Source organism: Mytilus edulis, chromosome 3 (assembly GCF_963676685.1).
Source record: "Mytilus edulis chromosome 3, xbMytEdul2.2, whole genome shotgun sequence".
In the NCBI taxonomy this organism is placed as follows: domain Eukaryota; kingdom Metazoa; phylum Mollusca; class Bivalvia; order Mytilida; family Mytilidae; genus Mytilus; species Mytilus edulis.
The window spans coordinates 74,762,409-74,779,423 of record NC_092346.1 but is presented as its reverse complement, the minus strand read 5'-3'; the positions used below and the strand labels follow the sequence as shown (position 1 = coordinate 74,779,423).

Below are 17,015 nucleotides of genomic sequence, written 5' to 3'. Positions count from 1 at the left end.
TACCTTAGATACAAAGAAGCAGAGCAGTTCTTAAGTAAGAGGATATTAGCTATGCCTGGACGTGACTGGAACGAAGAAGTGGCTGCTTCCCATAGTGTAAGTATTAACATAATGTCAGTTTCAAAAATCAGTAGAAATGTTGTTGTAAAAAAAACATGGTTATCTCCCTTAGACACAACTAACCAAGATTTACAACATTGTGTAAAAATGAAGCAACTGACATTTTTTTTCACCTTAGTCATGATCTTTAAAGACTCACACATTTTTCAGATAATGAAACATTGTCAAATATTGGTTACATTCTTGATAGAGCCTTCTTGTGCAAAAAATCCAGTAGATTCCATACTGGGAACTTCAAACTTTCTAGAATATGTGTGTATGCAATAAAGTGATATATTCAGAACATCCTGAAAAAACCTAACCTACTATTTTATTTTGCAGCATTATGGTAAAGGGAAGACTGAACTAGAAGCACAAGTTTGGTATTTAACAGCAGTGAGACAGTTTCCATTGTACGGATGTACTTTGTTCCCTATTGTTCACAAAGGATTGTGGTCTCATACAGGAGATGCTTTAATTGCTATCAATATGGATGGAATTAAATTTATCAAAGCTAGAGACAAAAATGTGATAAATCAGTTTAATTATACTGAAATAGAGTCCATAACAATTGACCCTAATGATAATTATGTGACATTAGAATTGAAGAACACGGCTGATGTAAACTGTCAACAGAGATGTTTTATGTTTGAGACAGAATGTAAGGAAGATATAGGTTCTCTCATAGCCAGTTATTCTCCAAATCATGCATCATGGCTCAATCCAGAATATGAAAGTCTGAAAAAGAAGGTAGGTTCTCAGAAAATGTATTTGCTTTAAATTTGTATGTACACTTAAACCTGCCTTTACAGTCACCTCGCTTCACCTGTCACCTGCCTTAAATATAAAAAAGGAGATGTGGTATGATTGCCAATGAGAAGACACAGAAATTAACTACTATAGGTCACCATATGGCCTTCAACAATGAGCAAAGCCCATACTGCATAGTCCGCTATAAAAGGCCCTGAAATAACAATGTAAAACAATTCAAACTAGAAAACCAACAGCCTTATTTATGTACAAAAAATGAAGAAAAACAAATATGTAACACATAAACAAACAGCAACCACTGAATTACAGGCTCCTGATTTGGGACAGGCACATACATAGAGAATGTGGTGGGGTTATACATGTCAGTAAACTCTCTTTCAAACCTCCAAAATGTTTTGTCTGTATAATTTTTAGAACCTCATTTTAAAGGTCACCTTTCTTGAGTGGTCACTTTTGATTGCTCTCATGAGTGAAGGCTTAATACAGGTTTGACTGTATATATTGTTTGAGTTTAGTAGTGATTCCAGATTTGGAAATCTCTAAACACAATGGTATGAAGGTTTTAGTGTGTTGGCTCACCTGGTCTCAAAAGACTAGATTTAAAGGGAGATAAATCTAATGATAAATTTTGTTGTTGGTTTCCTTTTTACTTATTAAACAAGTAAACTAAAACAGGGACACACACTTTCCTTTTTCCAAAAGATTTGTTTTTATACAAAATAATATTAAGTATTCAAGTGGAAATAAGACTCATTAATTTTTAGAAAATGCATTCTGAATATTTCTATTTATGTTCATTCAGTCTAAGATGACAGATGAAGAAAAACTAAAATTATATGAGGAAATAGTTCGATGTAGAAGAGCTTTATCAGATAGTCGCCTACTACAGAAACCAACTGGTCATGGAAACGCTGGCTTCCTTAGACAGTCTATTAGAAGGTTTGTACATTTTTTATAAAATCTTATACTAGTTTTGTTTGCCTAATGAAAAAAGTGAGGAAATCTATACCCTGTTGAAATATTAGAGTAGATGGTCAAAAATCTGAATAACTTTTATTTGTAAAGTGTTGCTATGCAGGCAAGATTATTATATAAACTATAAAATTCAGTTTAGATTAAGTTAAAAATTCAGGTATGTTACCTTAAATAACATTTTTGGTACTGAAATTTGATAACACTCAAATTATCTCTAGGTGGAACGAATACTGCTTCCTTAACCACAAAACAAGAAGAGGGTATTTACTATTAGTTTAAACAAAAGTAACTTGACTTTGACTACCACATATCATACTTGTCAAGATAAAATGTTCAATTAGCTAGTGATAGAAAATGAAGTGAAGTTTAAAGCAGTAATTATGAAACTTTTAATAAAAAATTGAACAGGTTTTTGAGTTAGGAATTATATTTAGTTATAATCATTCGTATTGAATGACATATATTATGTTTAGCAATGGAAACTATTTGTCATAGTGACTTATCTCAGTAAGAAATAGAAGTTAGTTGTTTTTTAATGTATTTGATTTTTATGCAGACTTTTAGTATTCAGGTATAACAGTTCATTGTTTTGAATATTGTACTTCTCCAATCTCCAATACTTCTTACCTGAACTTGGGTTAAGATAAGTATTACCATGGTGAATCCCATCCACATCTACTCATTATAGGAAGGGTAAAACATTGTCATCCTCTTCCTCTCTTTATGATAGTTACAAACCAAGCATTCTGTACTTAAATGGCTTACCAATCAAATAAAACTTTTCATCTGAGGTATAAGCATCTTATTTACAATTATTTCATACCTTATGTTATGTGATTAATGTTCCCTTATAAAACTGTTCTTTACCTTATGTACAGTAATATTTCTATTTGATAAGCATGCCAATATACCCACCACGTCTAACTAGTTGTGATAGGTATTCCCTTCCATCACTACTCCTTATCCGATGTGGAAGATATTTACATTCATGGCTACTCCTTACCTAAGAGGGTGATAGTTCTCCTAAGAAACACTAATTATATGAGGTTGTAAGTATTTATATGTAGAACTAATCCTTACCAGTTGGTAAATTGATAATTGGAAGGGGTGGTGTTTAGATAAAAACAATTTTCTGGCCTTGAAAATTGCCAGAAAATAGTGATATTCTTCAAACCTTATGTTCTTCTATTTATAAACAAATCAGCAAATATAAAAATAGACAATTTTAAGAACAAAGATTCACTTTTGAAGTCACTACGAGACTATTGACAATTTGAAATTGGCATATTTCACCTTAAAAGGGTAAATTTAATCATAGTTATTTACTAAATCAGACAGAGCTGAGGCATTACCCAAAAAAAAATTTTCATCTACACTAATGATTTTGTTGAAGACATTTTATGGCAGTATTTAAAAAGATAGATATAAGGAAGACTTTGACCCATTATCTAAATATTAATGCCTAAATTTCAATATGACTTTATTTAGTCAGTTTTTTGCAGCTTTGCATGAAAAGCTTTTAAGTCATGAAGCAGATGCATAAGCCACAGTTTATGTTTTTGATTGACTATTGTCTTGTTACTTTGGAACAGAATGTTGTTTGATATATTTTGATTTTCAAATTAGAAAAGCTTTTAAAAAAAGTGGCCTAAATATCCTACTTCTGCTCTGATGGACTACTGATTACTTTCGGTTAATCTTAAACAGTTACAGAGATAATTGAATCTATTTTTATAGCTCAACAGTTGAATGTTGTGAAATGTTGTAACCCTTATATTTTACAGTATTGTTAAAGATAAGTAAGTGTAGTAAAACCAAGGCATGACCTGTAGCAAAGGGCCCTACACCATACTAACATGTTTGTTATACAGGAAGTCCCTACTAACCTGTCTGTATGATTCATACCATCATGTATATTGAATGTATAGAAAATGAAGACACAAACATGTTTACAAATTTTAATTTAGCTTTATTATTGCATATAATTGAAGACAAGAGTTTGACTCCTATAGATCTTCAAAAATTATTAATAGTTTAGAAATTACCAACTGCATAGTCACAATTGTAATTCTGTTGTTTTAAATGCATGTAAAACCCACAGAATACTTCTTCATTTTAATATTAACTTATGATCTTTATAAAAACTACAATGGTATACTGAAAACAACATATTTGATTTTAATCCTTCTTTTGTATTCAATCAGTTTGATTACTTAATCCCTCTGAAGACACATCTTTTTTACTATAGAGTCCTAATAGGCCAATTATTGGAGCTATTTTCCTAAACATAATTGTCCCAAGTTTGTATAATCAATAGAAAAATATTGAATTTTGGATAAATGATAATTTAAAAAGATTTATAGGAGCCAAATAAACTGATTTTGTGCATGAATTATATTGAGAATAATGAATGACCCATTCACTCATTTAGAAGTTTCCAAATAATAATATTTTGGAAAAATGCAGTTTTTTGCTAATTTAAACAGAATCAAAAGAGGTCTATTTCATGCAGCTTAGTTGTATTACTCATTGAGCCCCTCCACATCACATTTATACTGTGAATGTCATGCAGCTTAGTTATACTACTGATTCCCCCATCACGTTTATACTGTGATACCAATCACTATTGATTAACATGCATGATATTACTTTATTTGGAACAGGTTGAATTGTATGGCTGGTATATTTAGGTATGAGTGGTGTGTGTCATTGTTTTTATACTAACAGTTCAACAGAGCTTACATATAAAAGTTTGTTAAATCTGCTTATATATAACCATGAAACAGAGAAAAATCAATTGTAAACCTAAACATATATTTGCTTTTTATCAAATCTAAAGCTAGCATTGGATTTATGAATTAACTGATACATGACGATTGCTTGTAGTAAAAGGAATTATTTCTCTGTGGAGGTTGTTATTTGGTGTGATTTTACTTTAGGTTTTCCCATAACTATGAATTGAAGTGGTTGAATCTAAATTTGATGTGATGTAGGACACATTAATAGATTGAACAAAATGCCTTTATAGATGAACACTTAAAAGACTGAGAGGCTCTTAGTTTTTGTATAAATCACCCCTTTTTAAACAAAAACACAAAAAAATAATTTGAACATAAATGAAAAAAAGAATTATATATCTCAATAAAAAGAAATACTTACTGAATTTGTTTTCTAAATATCAAGCAAAAGCATTTTTGTTTGAACAATTATAGGAAGTTTTTTAGCTCACCTGGCCCGAAGGGCCAAGTGAGTTTTTCTCATCACTTGGCGTCCGGCGTCCGGCGTCTGTCGTCGTCCAGCGTCGTTACCTTTTACAAAAATCTTCTCCTCTGAAACTACTGGGCCAAATTTAACCAAACTTGGCCATAATCATCATTGGGGTATCTAGTTTAAAAAATGTGTCCGGTGACCCGGCCAACCAACCAAGATGGCCGCCATGGCTAAAAATAGAACATAGGGGTAAAATGCAGTTTTTGGCTTATAACTCAAAAACCAAAGCATTTAGAGCAAATCTGACATGGGGTAATATTGTTCTTCAGGTCAAGATCTATCTGCCCTGAAATTTTCAGATGAATCGGACATTCCGTTGTTGGGTTGCTGCCCCTGAAATTGTAATTTTATGGAAATTTTGCTGTTTTTGGTTATTATCTTGAATATTATTATAGATAGAGATACACTTTAAACAGCAATAATGTTCAGCAAAGTAAGATGTACAAATAAGTCAACATGACCAAAATGGTCAGTTGACCACTTTAGGAGTTATTGCCCTTTATAGTCAATTTTTAACCATTTTTCGTAAATCTTAGTAATCTTTTAGAAAAATCTTCTCCTCTGAAACTACTGGGCCAAATTTAACCAAACTTAGCCATAATCATCATTGGGGTATCTAGTTAAAAAAATGTGTCCGGTAACTCAACCAACAAACCAAGATGGCCGCCATGGCTAAAAATAGAACATGGGGTAAAATGCAGTTTTTGGCTTATAACTCAAAAACCAAAGCATTAAGAGCAAATCTGACCCCTGAATTGGTAATTTTGAGGAAATTTTGCTGTTTTTTTTTTATTATCTTGAATATTATTATAGATAGAGATAAACTGTAAACAGCAATAATGTACAGCAAAACAGCAAAGTAAGAACTAAAAATAAGTCAGTATGACCAAAATAATCAATTGACCCCCTAAGGAGTTATTGCCCTTCATAGTCAATTTTTAACAATTTTCTTAAAATTTGAAGATTTTCAATAACATTTTCCACAGAAAGTACTGTTATAGATAGAGATAATTGTAAGCAGCAACAATGTTTAGTAAAGTAAGATCTACAAACACATCACCATCACCAAAACACAATTTTGTCATGAATCCATTTGTGTCCATTGTTTAATATTCACATTGACCAAGCTGAGCAACACAGGCTCTTTAGAGCCTCTAGTTATTAATATGTACTAAGTATTCAAATGTCTTACACAAAACCTAAGCCCCCTCCTTTCCACCAAGTTTAGATGTTGATATATGTATTCTTCTATTGTCTATGGTTTCCCTAAGTTAGTAAAGACACATGTTGCCCTCAATATGGTCCCTTCAAATAGTTTTGTTTGGTTTTCAGGGAGTCTTGTCTAAATTTTAAATCACTTTAAACACATATCTTTTAATGCCCCACCTACGATAGTAGAGAGGCATTATGTTTTCTGGTCTGTGCGTCCGTTCGTCCGTACGTCCGTTCGTCCGTACGTCTGTTCGTCCGTTCGTTCGTCCGTCTGTCCCGCTTCAGGTTAAAGTTTTTGGTCAAGGTAGTTTTTGATGAAGTTGAGGTCCAATCAACTTGAAACTTAGTACACATGTTCCTTATGATATGATCTTTCTAATTTTAAAGCCAAATTAAACTTTTGACCCCAATTTCACGGTCCCCTGAACATAGAAAATGAAAGGGCATGTTTCAGGTTAAAGTTTTTGGTCAAGGTAGTTTTTGATGAAGTTGGAGTCCAATCAACTTGCAACTTAGTACACATGTTCCCTATGATATTATCTTTCTAATTTTAATGCCTAATTATATTTTTTATCCAATTTCACGGTCCATTGAACATGGAAAATGATAGTTGGAGTGGAGCATCTGTGTGCTTTGGACACATTCTTGTTTAGGTAGTTTCAGCCTCAGTTATCTTCTTAAGTCGATATCATTTAGTCTCTTTCTAGTTTTTCTACCATTATGTCAATATTTGTGAATGTGATGTGTGATAAAATTACAAAAATAGACAGCAAATATACAATGTCAACTAAAAGAGACCAATATGGCCAAAGTAGATCAACGGTCACTATAGGTACAATAAATAAAATACATTTCCCCGATAGACAAACATTAAGTACACATTGAAGCAATAGTTCTTTAAACAACCAGGGAGAAGTGTAATTTTGTATCTTTGTACTCGCTGAAATTATATGAGGTGCACTTTTTTTGTGGAATGCTACCGGTATTTGTACTTATATGTGAAAGATTAGCATTTGGAAAGTACTTGTTTGTGTTTAAATAATAAGTGTGCATTTATCTTTTTTTTCAGACTTACCAAATCTAAGATGGAGAGAATGAGAAAATCAACGATTGGAGGAGGGAGTGGGAACTTTGATGATAGTTACTGGTCTTACAGTAAATCTTGTATTAAACATCCACTGACTGTTTCTCTGACTGATCCACAGATGGAAGAGAAAGCTATCAGAATGTTCCATTGTATACTTATGTATTGTGGGGTAGAGGAGGCAGGTAGGTCATGCAATTAAAATTTATGAATAATGCTCCAATCAATTATGATATACTGTAAACTGAATAATTTTCTCGCAATTTATTTTTGCTAATTTCATCAGTAGAAAAATTTGAATAGCCCCCACAAAATTAACACTTGAATCTTTCCTTATCTTGTTACATCAGGTAAATTTGAAAATCGTAAAATTATATCACATCAACCGGATTAGAAAGAGCAAAACAAAATTGAGTTAGTTTACAGTATTATGAACTGAAAAATAATCTACTGATTAAATTATATTTGTATCTGTAAGGATATATTATGGAGAGAAAAAGATGACAAATAATTTTTCTATAGAGGAATATATTAGAATGCTTCATAATGAAGCCAAGTAAGTTGTCAATATACAGAGGAATCTATCAAAGTGATCTATAATGAAGCCAAGTAAGGTATCTATGGAGAAATCTATGAAAATGTACCTTAATTTGATGATATATTAAGAAATGAAAGAGAGAAGCCAAGAAAGATATCCCTAGAAAAATCTACTATGATTTTATGTTCTGTAATTATACAGTACTTGAAATATTCAGCAAAAAATAAAGTAAAAAAATACTTTAACTGATAAAATTGGAAATGGAAATGGGGAATGTGTCAAAGAGACAACAACCCAACCATAGAGCAGATAACGACCAATGACCACCAATGGGTCTAAAATGCAGCTGATGTTTATTTGCCTTGTGACAAGTTAGGGATCTCACTTTAGTAATATTTACTATGTAAAAGTTTTGTCCTTTGATAGTTTTATTTTATGTTGGATCTTTGATTATTGTTGTTAAAGTTATTGACACATTATTTAGGTAAAGGTGATGAGAAGCCAGACTTGATGAGTTTAGTACAAAGTTTGATGAATACATGTCTTGACAATGATCAGCTGTGTAATGAATTCTATCTACAACTAGCCAAACAGACCACAGACCATCCTGGTAAGAATCTCAGATAAGGACTGGTTTATATTTATTTGTTTGTATGGTATGAGGATATGAAGGCACTTTTTAAAAATATCTTGCCACAAAGAAATAGATTTATGTTTAGTTCAATGCGATTCTTAAAACTCATTTAAAAAAGAATACAAAATCAAATTCTAAATATAGTGCCTCTATATCCATCCACCCATCCACACACACACACTACAAGAAACAACACATGCACAAATACATGTTAAATTATGGAATAACAATGGCATAAGTCAGCATTTTAGATAATGCTAAATCTTCTTAATTTAATGTGTATATTAATTATTTTTTATACATCTGTTTACAGGAGGTATTATGGTATACTGTTATCAACCTGTCGGACAATAACTTAAAAACAATTTAACCAATTTTCATGAAACTTTGTTTTTTCATTCAGTTTAAAAGAAGCGTTATGAATGATAAATGAATTGACCACAGTTAAATAATCAAAGGCCAAATGAGAAACAAACACTTAAAAAAGACCAACACAAGAATGGTTTATCTTTTTTCCCCAAACATAAATAGCTTATATGGGCAATTATATTGCAATCAACACATAGTATATTTTTGAAAGATAGACTTGCAGACTATGAGGACACACATATTTAACATGGGTAACACTTCATCTTTATTAAATCTTTGCTTACAAACATTTTTTTCAAAAAAAAATTATGATTATATTGTTCAGATCCTAACAGTCAAGTAAACAAGAGGAACTGGCAGTTAATGGCAGTAACTGCAAGTTGTACCTTCCCATCCAATACACGTGTACAGAAGTATATACAGTGTCATCTAAGGAAGTGTTCATTAGATGCTGCTAGTGAAGAAGGAAGATATGCCAGGTTTTGTCACAAGGTAAAATACACAATGAATTCTGCTTGATAGGCATTTATTTTTATTTGAAAAACGTATTTCATATGTTTGGCAATTTATATAATTGATAATTGATCAGGTGAGTAACACCCTGTCCATATCTTTGTTCCATGTTTCCTATATATATACTCTGACACTGTTTTGAGTGGGAAAGGAAACTTTTTTTGAGTGTTGTAGAGCCATGAACTTGAATCCTCAATAAGTTTCAGCATCATCTGTGTTATACAGTAACTCAGGATTTTCACAATACCAGAATTTTAAGAAAATTCATTGCTAGTTTTAAATTCTTCAAGTATTCTAGAATCATTTATTTTAACAAGTTTATTAATGTCTATTATTTTCCTTGATATACCATAGATGAACAGAAATTAATTTTGAATGGCTTGAATTTCTTTTAAGAATAGCAAAAAAATTGTAAACAGAAGACATATTAAAAACACTCAATTATATGCTATAAAACTTTTGTTACATTTTTAGTGCTTCAACAGAACTTTGGAACATAGGAAGAGAAAGTTTCCACCATCCAGGAAGGAAATAAAATGTCTTATTGATAGGTTTGTAAAGTTTTTGTTTTATTTGTATATTGATGATCCATGATCAGATATTTTCTACTATCATATGTCTGTCATCTTTCACCTCATTTTCATAGTTCAATGACTGCATAAAAACTTCTGATTATTTGCTCATCTGGCATGATTTAAACTGAGGTCATCACTTGCTCATCATAAACTTTGAATATTTGGTATCAAACTTCTCCTGTATGATATTTAGGAGTTAGAGATAGAACATTGGGGTAAATGATTTGAAAATTCTGCTTAGTAATAAGATCTACAAAAATAAGAGCCTTTTAATCAAGTTGCAGATAAACTCCATTTGATACCCATGCAATCTGTAACAGGGTATATGGGTGGTTTCCTTTAAGAATTATGGTACATTGCACAAACCAAAAGGTTTCAAAATTCCTTATAAGTTCGGATGAGAACATTTTTAGCAGCATTTGTTATACAATATATAAGTAAGTAAAGTATAGGTTTACAGACTTCAGATATATATATGATAAGGGGATATTGTATATGTACAAGGGATAGATGAATTACTATATATTTTATATTTACAGGCGACAGATATATGACAGAGTATATTTTATGAATGGTGAGAACAGGAGTATAGAATTTGATTCTGCAGCAACTTGTGAAGAGGTAAGATATGAGATAACTGAGGAGGGCATTTAGATATTCCTATAATATAAGGTTATTAGGTCTTAAGTGTTTAAAAGTGTATATAAAAAAAAAGTCTTGAAAATGATATGTATCAATTATGGGAGGCTGCTGTAACAATATCCTCGAAAGCTATGAGTTTATAAAAGAAATGAAAAACATTGACTTTCTTCATATTTGTATTTTGAAAACTTCTCTTATAACATGGATATAAATATGTGATTCTATTCTTTTTAAATTGTAGGTTATAAAAACAGTAAAAGCTAAGATTGGAATGAGGTCTGATGCTGATTGTTTTGCTCTCTATGAACAGATTGGTGGGTCTGGTGAGTTTATTTATAAGATAATAACAGAAGTGAATATCTGTTTTCAAAAGTCAATTAAACCACATATTTACTAAATTGAAAGACAGTGACAACTTTAGTCTATATTGTAAGAGAAAAGTATTATTTAATGACAATGTTTTGCTTTGGCAATGTTAATATCACTTTTCTTCAGGTGAATTTGCTGTTTTATCTATTCCTATATTCCATAAACCAATTATGCAATTCATGTTTAGATGACAGTAATGAGTATTAATTTCAATCAGTCTTGATAAAGTCACATACATTTTTGTTTTACAGACTTGTATGATATCAAAGGTATGAGGTTTCCCTATCACGTATATTTAAAGATTATCAATGGTTTCTTAAACAAGAAGGTACCTCAGGGCTACTATATCATTAGAGGTTGACAGCCTTGAGATGAAATTTAGACCAGAAAAAATCCTGAAGTTGGAAAGACCATTGATAATCTTTTTATTGCTATTTTCCTAGGCTTATAATGTCATACATTCTTTTTCTTCTTATTGAAAATACAATATCACTTGATAAGTGTGATATGGAAAATGATCGGGGAAGGATCAAAGGCAATTTGAGAAAATAGTGATCAATTGTATTAATTTATAATATAGGTTTTATGCATGTACATGTATAGTATAAATCAGGAACAAAACTTGACCATTATTTACCAATTTTCACCTTTTAGTTTGACCCTGCAAATAGATCAAACCCACACTCTCTATACTCTAGGACATCATGTGGGACGCTTCAATAATTGATGCATAATATATGAATTGTACTCAAATTTGAAACTTTTTGCATTTCAGTTATAATCTGCAATATTTATATTCATTAGTATTTATATATAGGAATGATTATTATGCACCCAACAGATATGAAAAAATAAAAAAAGATGTTGTATAAGTGCCAATGATACAACTCTCCATCCCAATTTAAGTTCTTATTGATAAAGGAAACATTTAAAAAGAAAGAATGCCATATTAACATTATTCAAAATGATTAACACTTTTATTCGGTGAGTCAACTTAAACTTAATATTATTTTCTTTCTTTAATTCAATAAAAAAAATGTACAACTTCATGTGATAATATTTGTATCTAAATGCTGAATTGATTCCAGAACGCTGTATGAATTTGGATGAGAAATTATCAGATACCTTAAGTAAATGGGAAAGACTTTCCAGAGGTGCTGTTAGGGATAATAGATTAATTTTCAAGGTAAGATACAAAAAGGATACTCTGTTATATAAAGACTTTCCAGTGATGTCAGACATACCATAAAAAGATTAGTATTCATAACTCAGTACTGTCTGAGATAATATATATTTGTACATTTTTTCAAGATGAAATTGCAAAATATAATATCCATAAAATAGAATATAAAGTTTTAACATATCATTCTTTCAAAAATGATTATATCCTGGGCATAAAGCCACGGTGTTGAGAAGATTGTGATGTTTCAATATTTTGTATTTTTCAGAAACGATTGTTTATTTCTCCCTACATTAATCCACTAGACCCAGTGGAATGTGATCTTGTCTTCCATCAACTTATAGAAGATATGTTTGAACAGAGAGTACCACTAACTGTAGAGGATGCTGTAAGTTAAATCTGTATTGTGCATAACTTCAAAGAATATACATTTGAAAGGCTGGCAAGTTTACACTTTTACCTCTTTCCTTCTGTGGAAAGCATATTTCTGTCACATTTTTCTCAATAACTATATGTCTATTGCAATAAGCTTCATACTTTTTGACAAATTTTTAGTTCCATCAAGGAGCTCATATAACCTCCTTTGTTCCATCAAACTTCTTCCTGTTTGCGATAAGCATACATACATGACATTCTGTTTCTTTTATATTAAGGTTCATCTTTGTGCCTTAAAGATTCAGTCTGAGATGGATGAACTAAAGACGGCAGATATAGACTACAGGTAATATTTGATATGCATACTACACAGTTTAGCTATAAACCTTCCATCAATGGTTAAAAAATCGGTCATACTTCACTGCAGACTTGATAAGCTGGTTTATTATTATCAATTTTTTTGTTCAAATGCTGCATACTTGCAGAATCTGATTAATTTTGAAAATAAGCTCCTTCAAATCAAGAAATACCATCTGAAGAAAAAAAAATCTATTATTTTACTGATAAGGGTTTGCGATGAACATTACACTTCTGCACTAAGAGCAGCAAGCCAGGCTAGACACAGGGTTCTGTGGAAATCTGTACAATATATTTTGTTGTTTCAAAGATCTACAAAACTTTATAAAACAAAAGCTGATTTTTTTTTTAATCAGCTGTAGTAATAGAGGCTGTGTACTGGAATTTTCAAAATATTAAAAAGAAAAACAGTTATGTAGCACCATTTTGATACAATAAACCCACTTTTCATACTTGAAATTTTACATGCTGGGCAATTTTAAATTTCTATTTCAGTTCTGTAGTAAGAATTTTACCACGTAGCATGAGGGCCAATATAAAAGTGGAAGATATAGTTGCAGCTCACCAAAATCTTTTAGATATGACACCAAACCAGGCAATCCTCACCTTTATAGAAATGCTCAAATCATGGCCATTGTTTGGATCAACATTATTCGAGGTTTCGGTGAGTATTTTAGTCCAGAAATAAGTTCTTGCTTAGATTTTAATTTGATAATTTATGTCTGCAACATTCTTCCCTTCTGCTAATATAGGTAAGTATACATTTAAATTTATATGCGATTGCTTTTCCTACAGCTGGGAACTAATGTTTATTTTAGTTAGTTTTTCAATCACTCTAACATAAAACTGAAATGTAAGGATACAATCAAAGAAATAGGTTCACACAAGGTTTTTATTAGGCTGATGAAGTGAAGTTACACCACATTATGTCTGTGTTCATCTGATACTATGCAAGTCCTTACTGTAAGTTTTCAATAGAACATTAGTACTGTGGAAGAGTTGTCATTGTCAATTGGTAATTCAAATGTTAGTTAAGTATGTTTACTGGCATCTCTCCAAATACAGTGCAGTTATTACTATTCTAATCTTATACTCATAAAATGTTCATTTTGAAACATGCAAAATATACCCTAAACGTGGAACATATTTATGCAACATTGTGGTATGATATATAGTAACTATCACCATCATCCATGTCATGATAGTGTCATTCTAATGATAACTTGTACATGTAATATAAAATTAAAATTTGTGGTGGCAAACATAAGTTTCATGGAATAACCATATAAATATTAATAAGGCAGGTGTGGTCCATATTTGAAGATGCATTTGTAAATTATCCTGTATCAGCGGGCGCAAACACTTGATGTTTGCCACCAAAAATGCAGTTTGAAACATCAAATTACACATGTTCACAAAACTCTTAAGAGAGACATTTTAACATCATAATTATTTTAATGGAATTTTTTGAAGTATTGATGTACCTTCGACACAGCTTTTAAAATATGAATAAAATGTATGAAATTCAGCCAAAATTTTGGACCCATAAATATATTGCAGTATGTTTAAGAGATAACTGTATTGTATTTGAAGCTTTGCGGACGTCCATCGGTAGTTTTACTGTCGCGTAGCAAAACAAGTTCGTAATTAAATTTCAATCATTATTTCAGTGTAAGGTCTTCATTAAAGAAAATTCCGTGAAAAGATGTTATCTTTTTTGGTCCCTACACTAGGTGACGTCATAGGTATGCTTCTGGTGTCAAACATAAACACTGTGCATTTTCTGGCTTCTGTGCCGCTTCAAAATGTAATAAAATTAGATAAAAAGAAGATTTTTAGGTGCAACATGTGAGTTTTTTGGCTTATTATTGTAGAAATTACATGTCAATACATTCAGCAATTCAAAATGTCGGCTTCCTTAGTTACAGACCAGGAGATAGAGAATTTTACGCTTACTGTCATCCAATCAGAACCATTGATACAAAATAATTGCATTAGAATTATTTATCATCTTTTTTTTTCCAGCAATCTTATACAACATCACTACCCAAGTTACTGTTCCTAGCTATAAACCAGAAAGGTGTTTCATTACTGGAGATGAAAACATTCGTAAGTTTGAATGGAAAATTATATGAAATGATTTTATGTTTTATTTTAATTAGTCATATTAAATAATAAACAAGTTGTAAAGAAAACTGATTTAAACTTGAAAATGATCCAAGTGAAAGAACATGATTAATTTAATTTAATTTTGAATATTAACTAAAACAGTGTGATGAGAATATGCATCTTTTTATCAAAATATTACCTAGTTCTCACAATCTGTTTTTTTTTTCTTACAGTAAAAGAGTCTTTAATAAACAAACATTTTCTACAGTGTTTAACAAAAAAAAATTGGACTTTTCAGGATATTTTAGAATCCCATGATTTCACGGAAGTGGTTCATTCCAGTCCAGCTATAAAAAGTATTATGATTGTAGTAGGTCACATGGCAACAGGATCAAAGTACATGTTTAATTCAAATCAGGTTAGTAATCACAAAGTAATCATGTAAATGAAAAAACACCCAAACATATTTATTTGTCATTTCATTCTCCGTAAATTACATCTTGACATAATTATGTAACACAGTAATAAAGTGCGATTCTACTTGAAACACTTATATAAGGGAAAAAGCCCAAACAGAAACATATATTTAATGATTTGTTGTGGATTTGAGACAAAAGATATGTCAATTGTTTATAAGACAACTATTTTAGAATAAAAAAAAGTAGCCAAAATTGCCAGGGTTAAATTGCATGATGAAACAATATATGTATACAAAACAAACCACAATTTAGAAATTTCCTAAGAAGGAGATCCCCCACCTGGAGTTTTAAAAAAAAGGATATACTGTGTGATACACAAGTGTACAAGCTTTTGTTTAATCAAAGCAATGATTTAAATTGTTAAAATATTATGAATGGTTCTGCTCATGTTTACCTAAAAAGAAGAAATGAGAATAATGAAGATAATTGCTTTTGTCCAGAAATAGTAAGATATGAGTACTGAAATAACTCATTGATAAAAAAAAAATTAAAGTAATTGTAATGTTCACCGTTATAGAAAACAATGACTTTATACCATTTTCATACAATTAAATTTTGCCTCGACCAAATGTTATGAAATTATACACAATGATTATTACCACAAAACACAGATCAAGTTTGAAATATGGTGGCGTCCTTTTAACCGTTCGAGTTATGCCACTTTACAAACGAAAAATTTACAGATTTTTCATTTCCATTCTCCAGCTTTAGTTTGCCTCAACCAAATGCTATTAAACTTATACACAATGCAATTTACCAAAAGATACAAATAAAAGATCAAGTATGAATGTTTGGGGCGTTACTTTAACTGTTCTAGAGTTGTGCCCCTTTACAAATGAAAAAAATGCTGAATTTTTTAGTTTCTGTTCTCTAACTTGAGTTTGCCTCAACCAAATGTGATGAAACTTATACACAATGCTTATTACCACAAAATACAGATCAAGTTTGAATTATTTGGAGAGTCACTTTTGGGGTCGATGTTGTTTTTGTACCCCTATTTGTGACATTTTGTCTACGCATCATTGTCAATATAATGGAAATTGATGAGACTGTCGTACAAGTGAGAGGTTTAGCGCTATAAAACCAGGTTTACTCCACCATTTTCTACATTAAAAATGCCTGTACCAATTCAGGATTATGACAGTTGTTGTCCACTCGTTTGATGCGTTTTATCATTTGACTAGGGACTTTCCATTTTGAATTTTCCACGAAGTTTAGTATTTCTGTGATGTTACTTTTTAACCATTCTACAGTTATGCCCTCTCACAAATGGAGAAATTGATGATTTTTTTGTTTCCATTCTCTAGCTTTTGTTTGCCTTAACCAAATGCTATGAAACATGTACACAATGCTCATTACCACAAAATACAGATCAAGTTTGAATTGATGGGTTGTCACTTAATTTTCTAGAGTTATGCCCCTTTACAAATGGAAAAAATGTTGAATTTTTCGTTTCTGTTCTCT

At 31.1% G+C, this 17,015-nt stretch overlaps 2 protein-coding genes across 9 annotated transcripts in view; one reads left to right on the top strand and one right to left on the bottom strand.

The window, feature by feature from the left end:
- LOC139517441 (alpha-2A adrenergic receptor-like) overlaps positions 1-17,015 on the bottom strand; it is a 541,200-nt gene that overhangs the window by 513,402 nt on the left and 10,783 nt on the right. The gene's annotated exons all lie outside the window — the stretch shown is intronic.
- Positions 1-17,015, top strand: part of LOC139517438 (myosin-I heavy chain-like) — a 99,806-nt gene that overhangs the window by 78,133 nt on the left and 4,658 nt on the right. For 2 of the 8 annotated variants that reach the window (XM_071308466.1, XM_071308460.1), the window contains 17 exons: positions 9-96; positions 442-849; positions 1,673-1,809; positions 3,630-3,644; positions 7,397-7,596; positions 8,434-8,559; positions 9,278-9,444; positions 9,940-10,016; positions 10,580-10,661; positions 10,924-11,005; positions 11,303-11,320; positions 12,140-12,237; positions 12,500-12,619; positions 12,885-12,952; positions 13,459-13,627; positions 14,989-15,072; positions 15,371-15,490. In XM_071308466.1, coding sequence (XP_071164567.1) covers positions 9-96; positions 442-849; positions 1,673-1,809; positions 3,630-3,644; positions 7,397-7,596; positions 8,434-8,559; positions 9,278-9,444; positions 9,940-10,016; positions 10,580-10,661; positions 10,924-11,005; positions 11,303-11,320; positions 12,140-12,237; positions 12,500-12,619; positions 12,885-12,952; positions 13,459-13,627; positions 14,989-15,072; positions 15,371-15,490 — 2,059 coding nt within the window. Of the gene's footprint in view, positions 1-8; positions 97-441; positions 850-1,672; positions 1,810-3,629; positions 3,645-4,508; positions 4,536-7,396; positions 7,597-8,433; positions 8,560-9,277; positions 9,445-9,939; positions 10,017-10,579; positions 10,662-10,923; positions 11,006-11,302; positions 11,321-12,139; positions 12,238-12,499; positions 12,620-12,884; positions 12,953-13,458; positions 13,628-14,988; positions 15,073-15,370; positions 15,491-17,015 lie in introns of all 8 variants that reach the window. The other 6 variants (XM_071308467.1, XM_071308465.1, XM_071308464.1 and 3 more) reach the window with 5 other exon arrangements.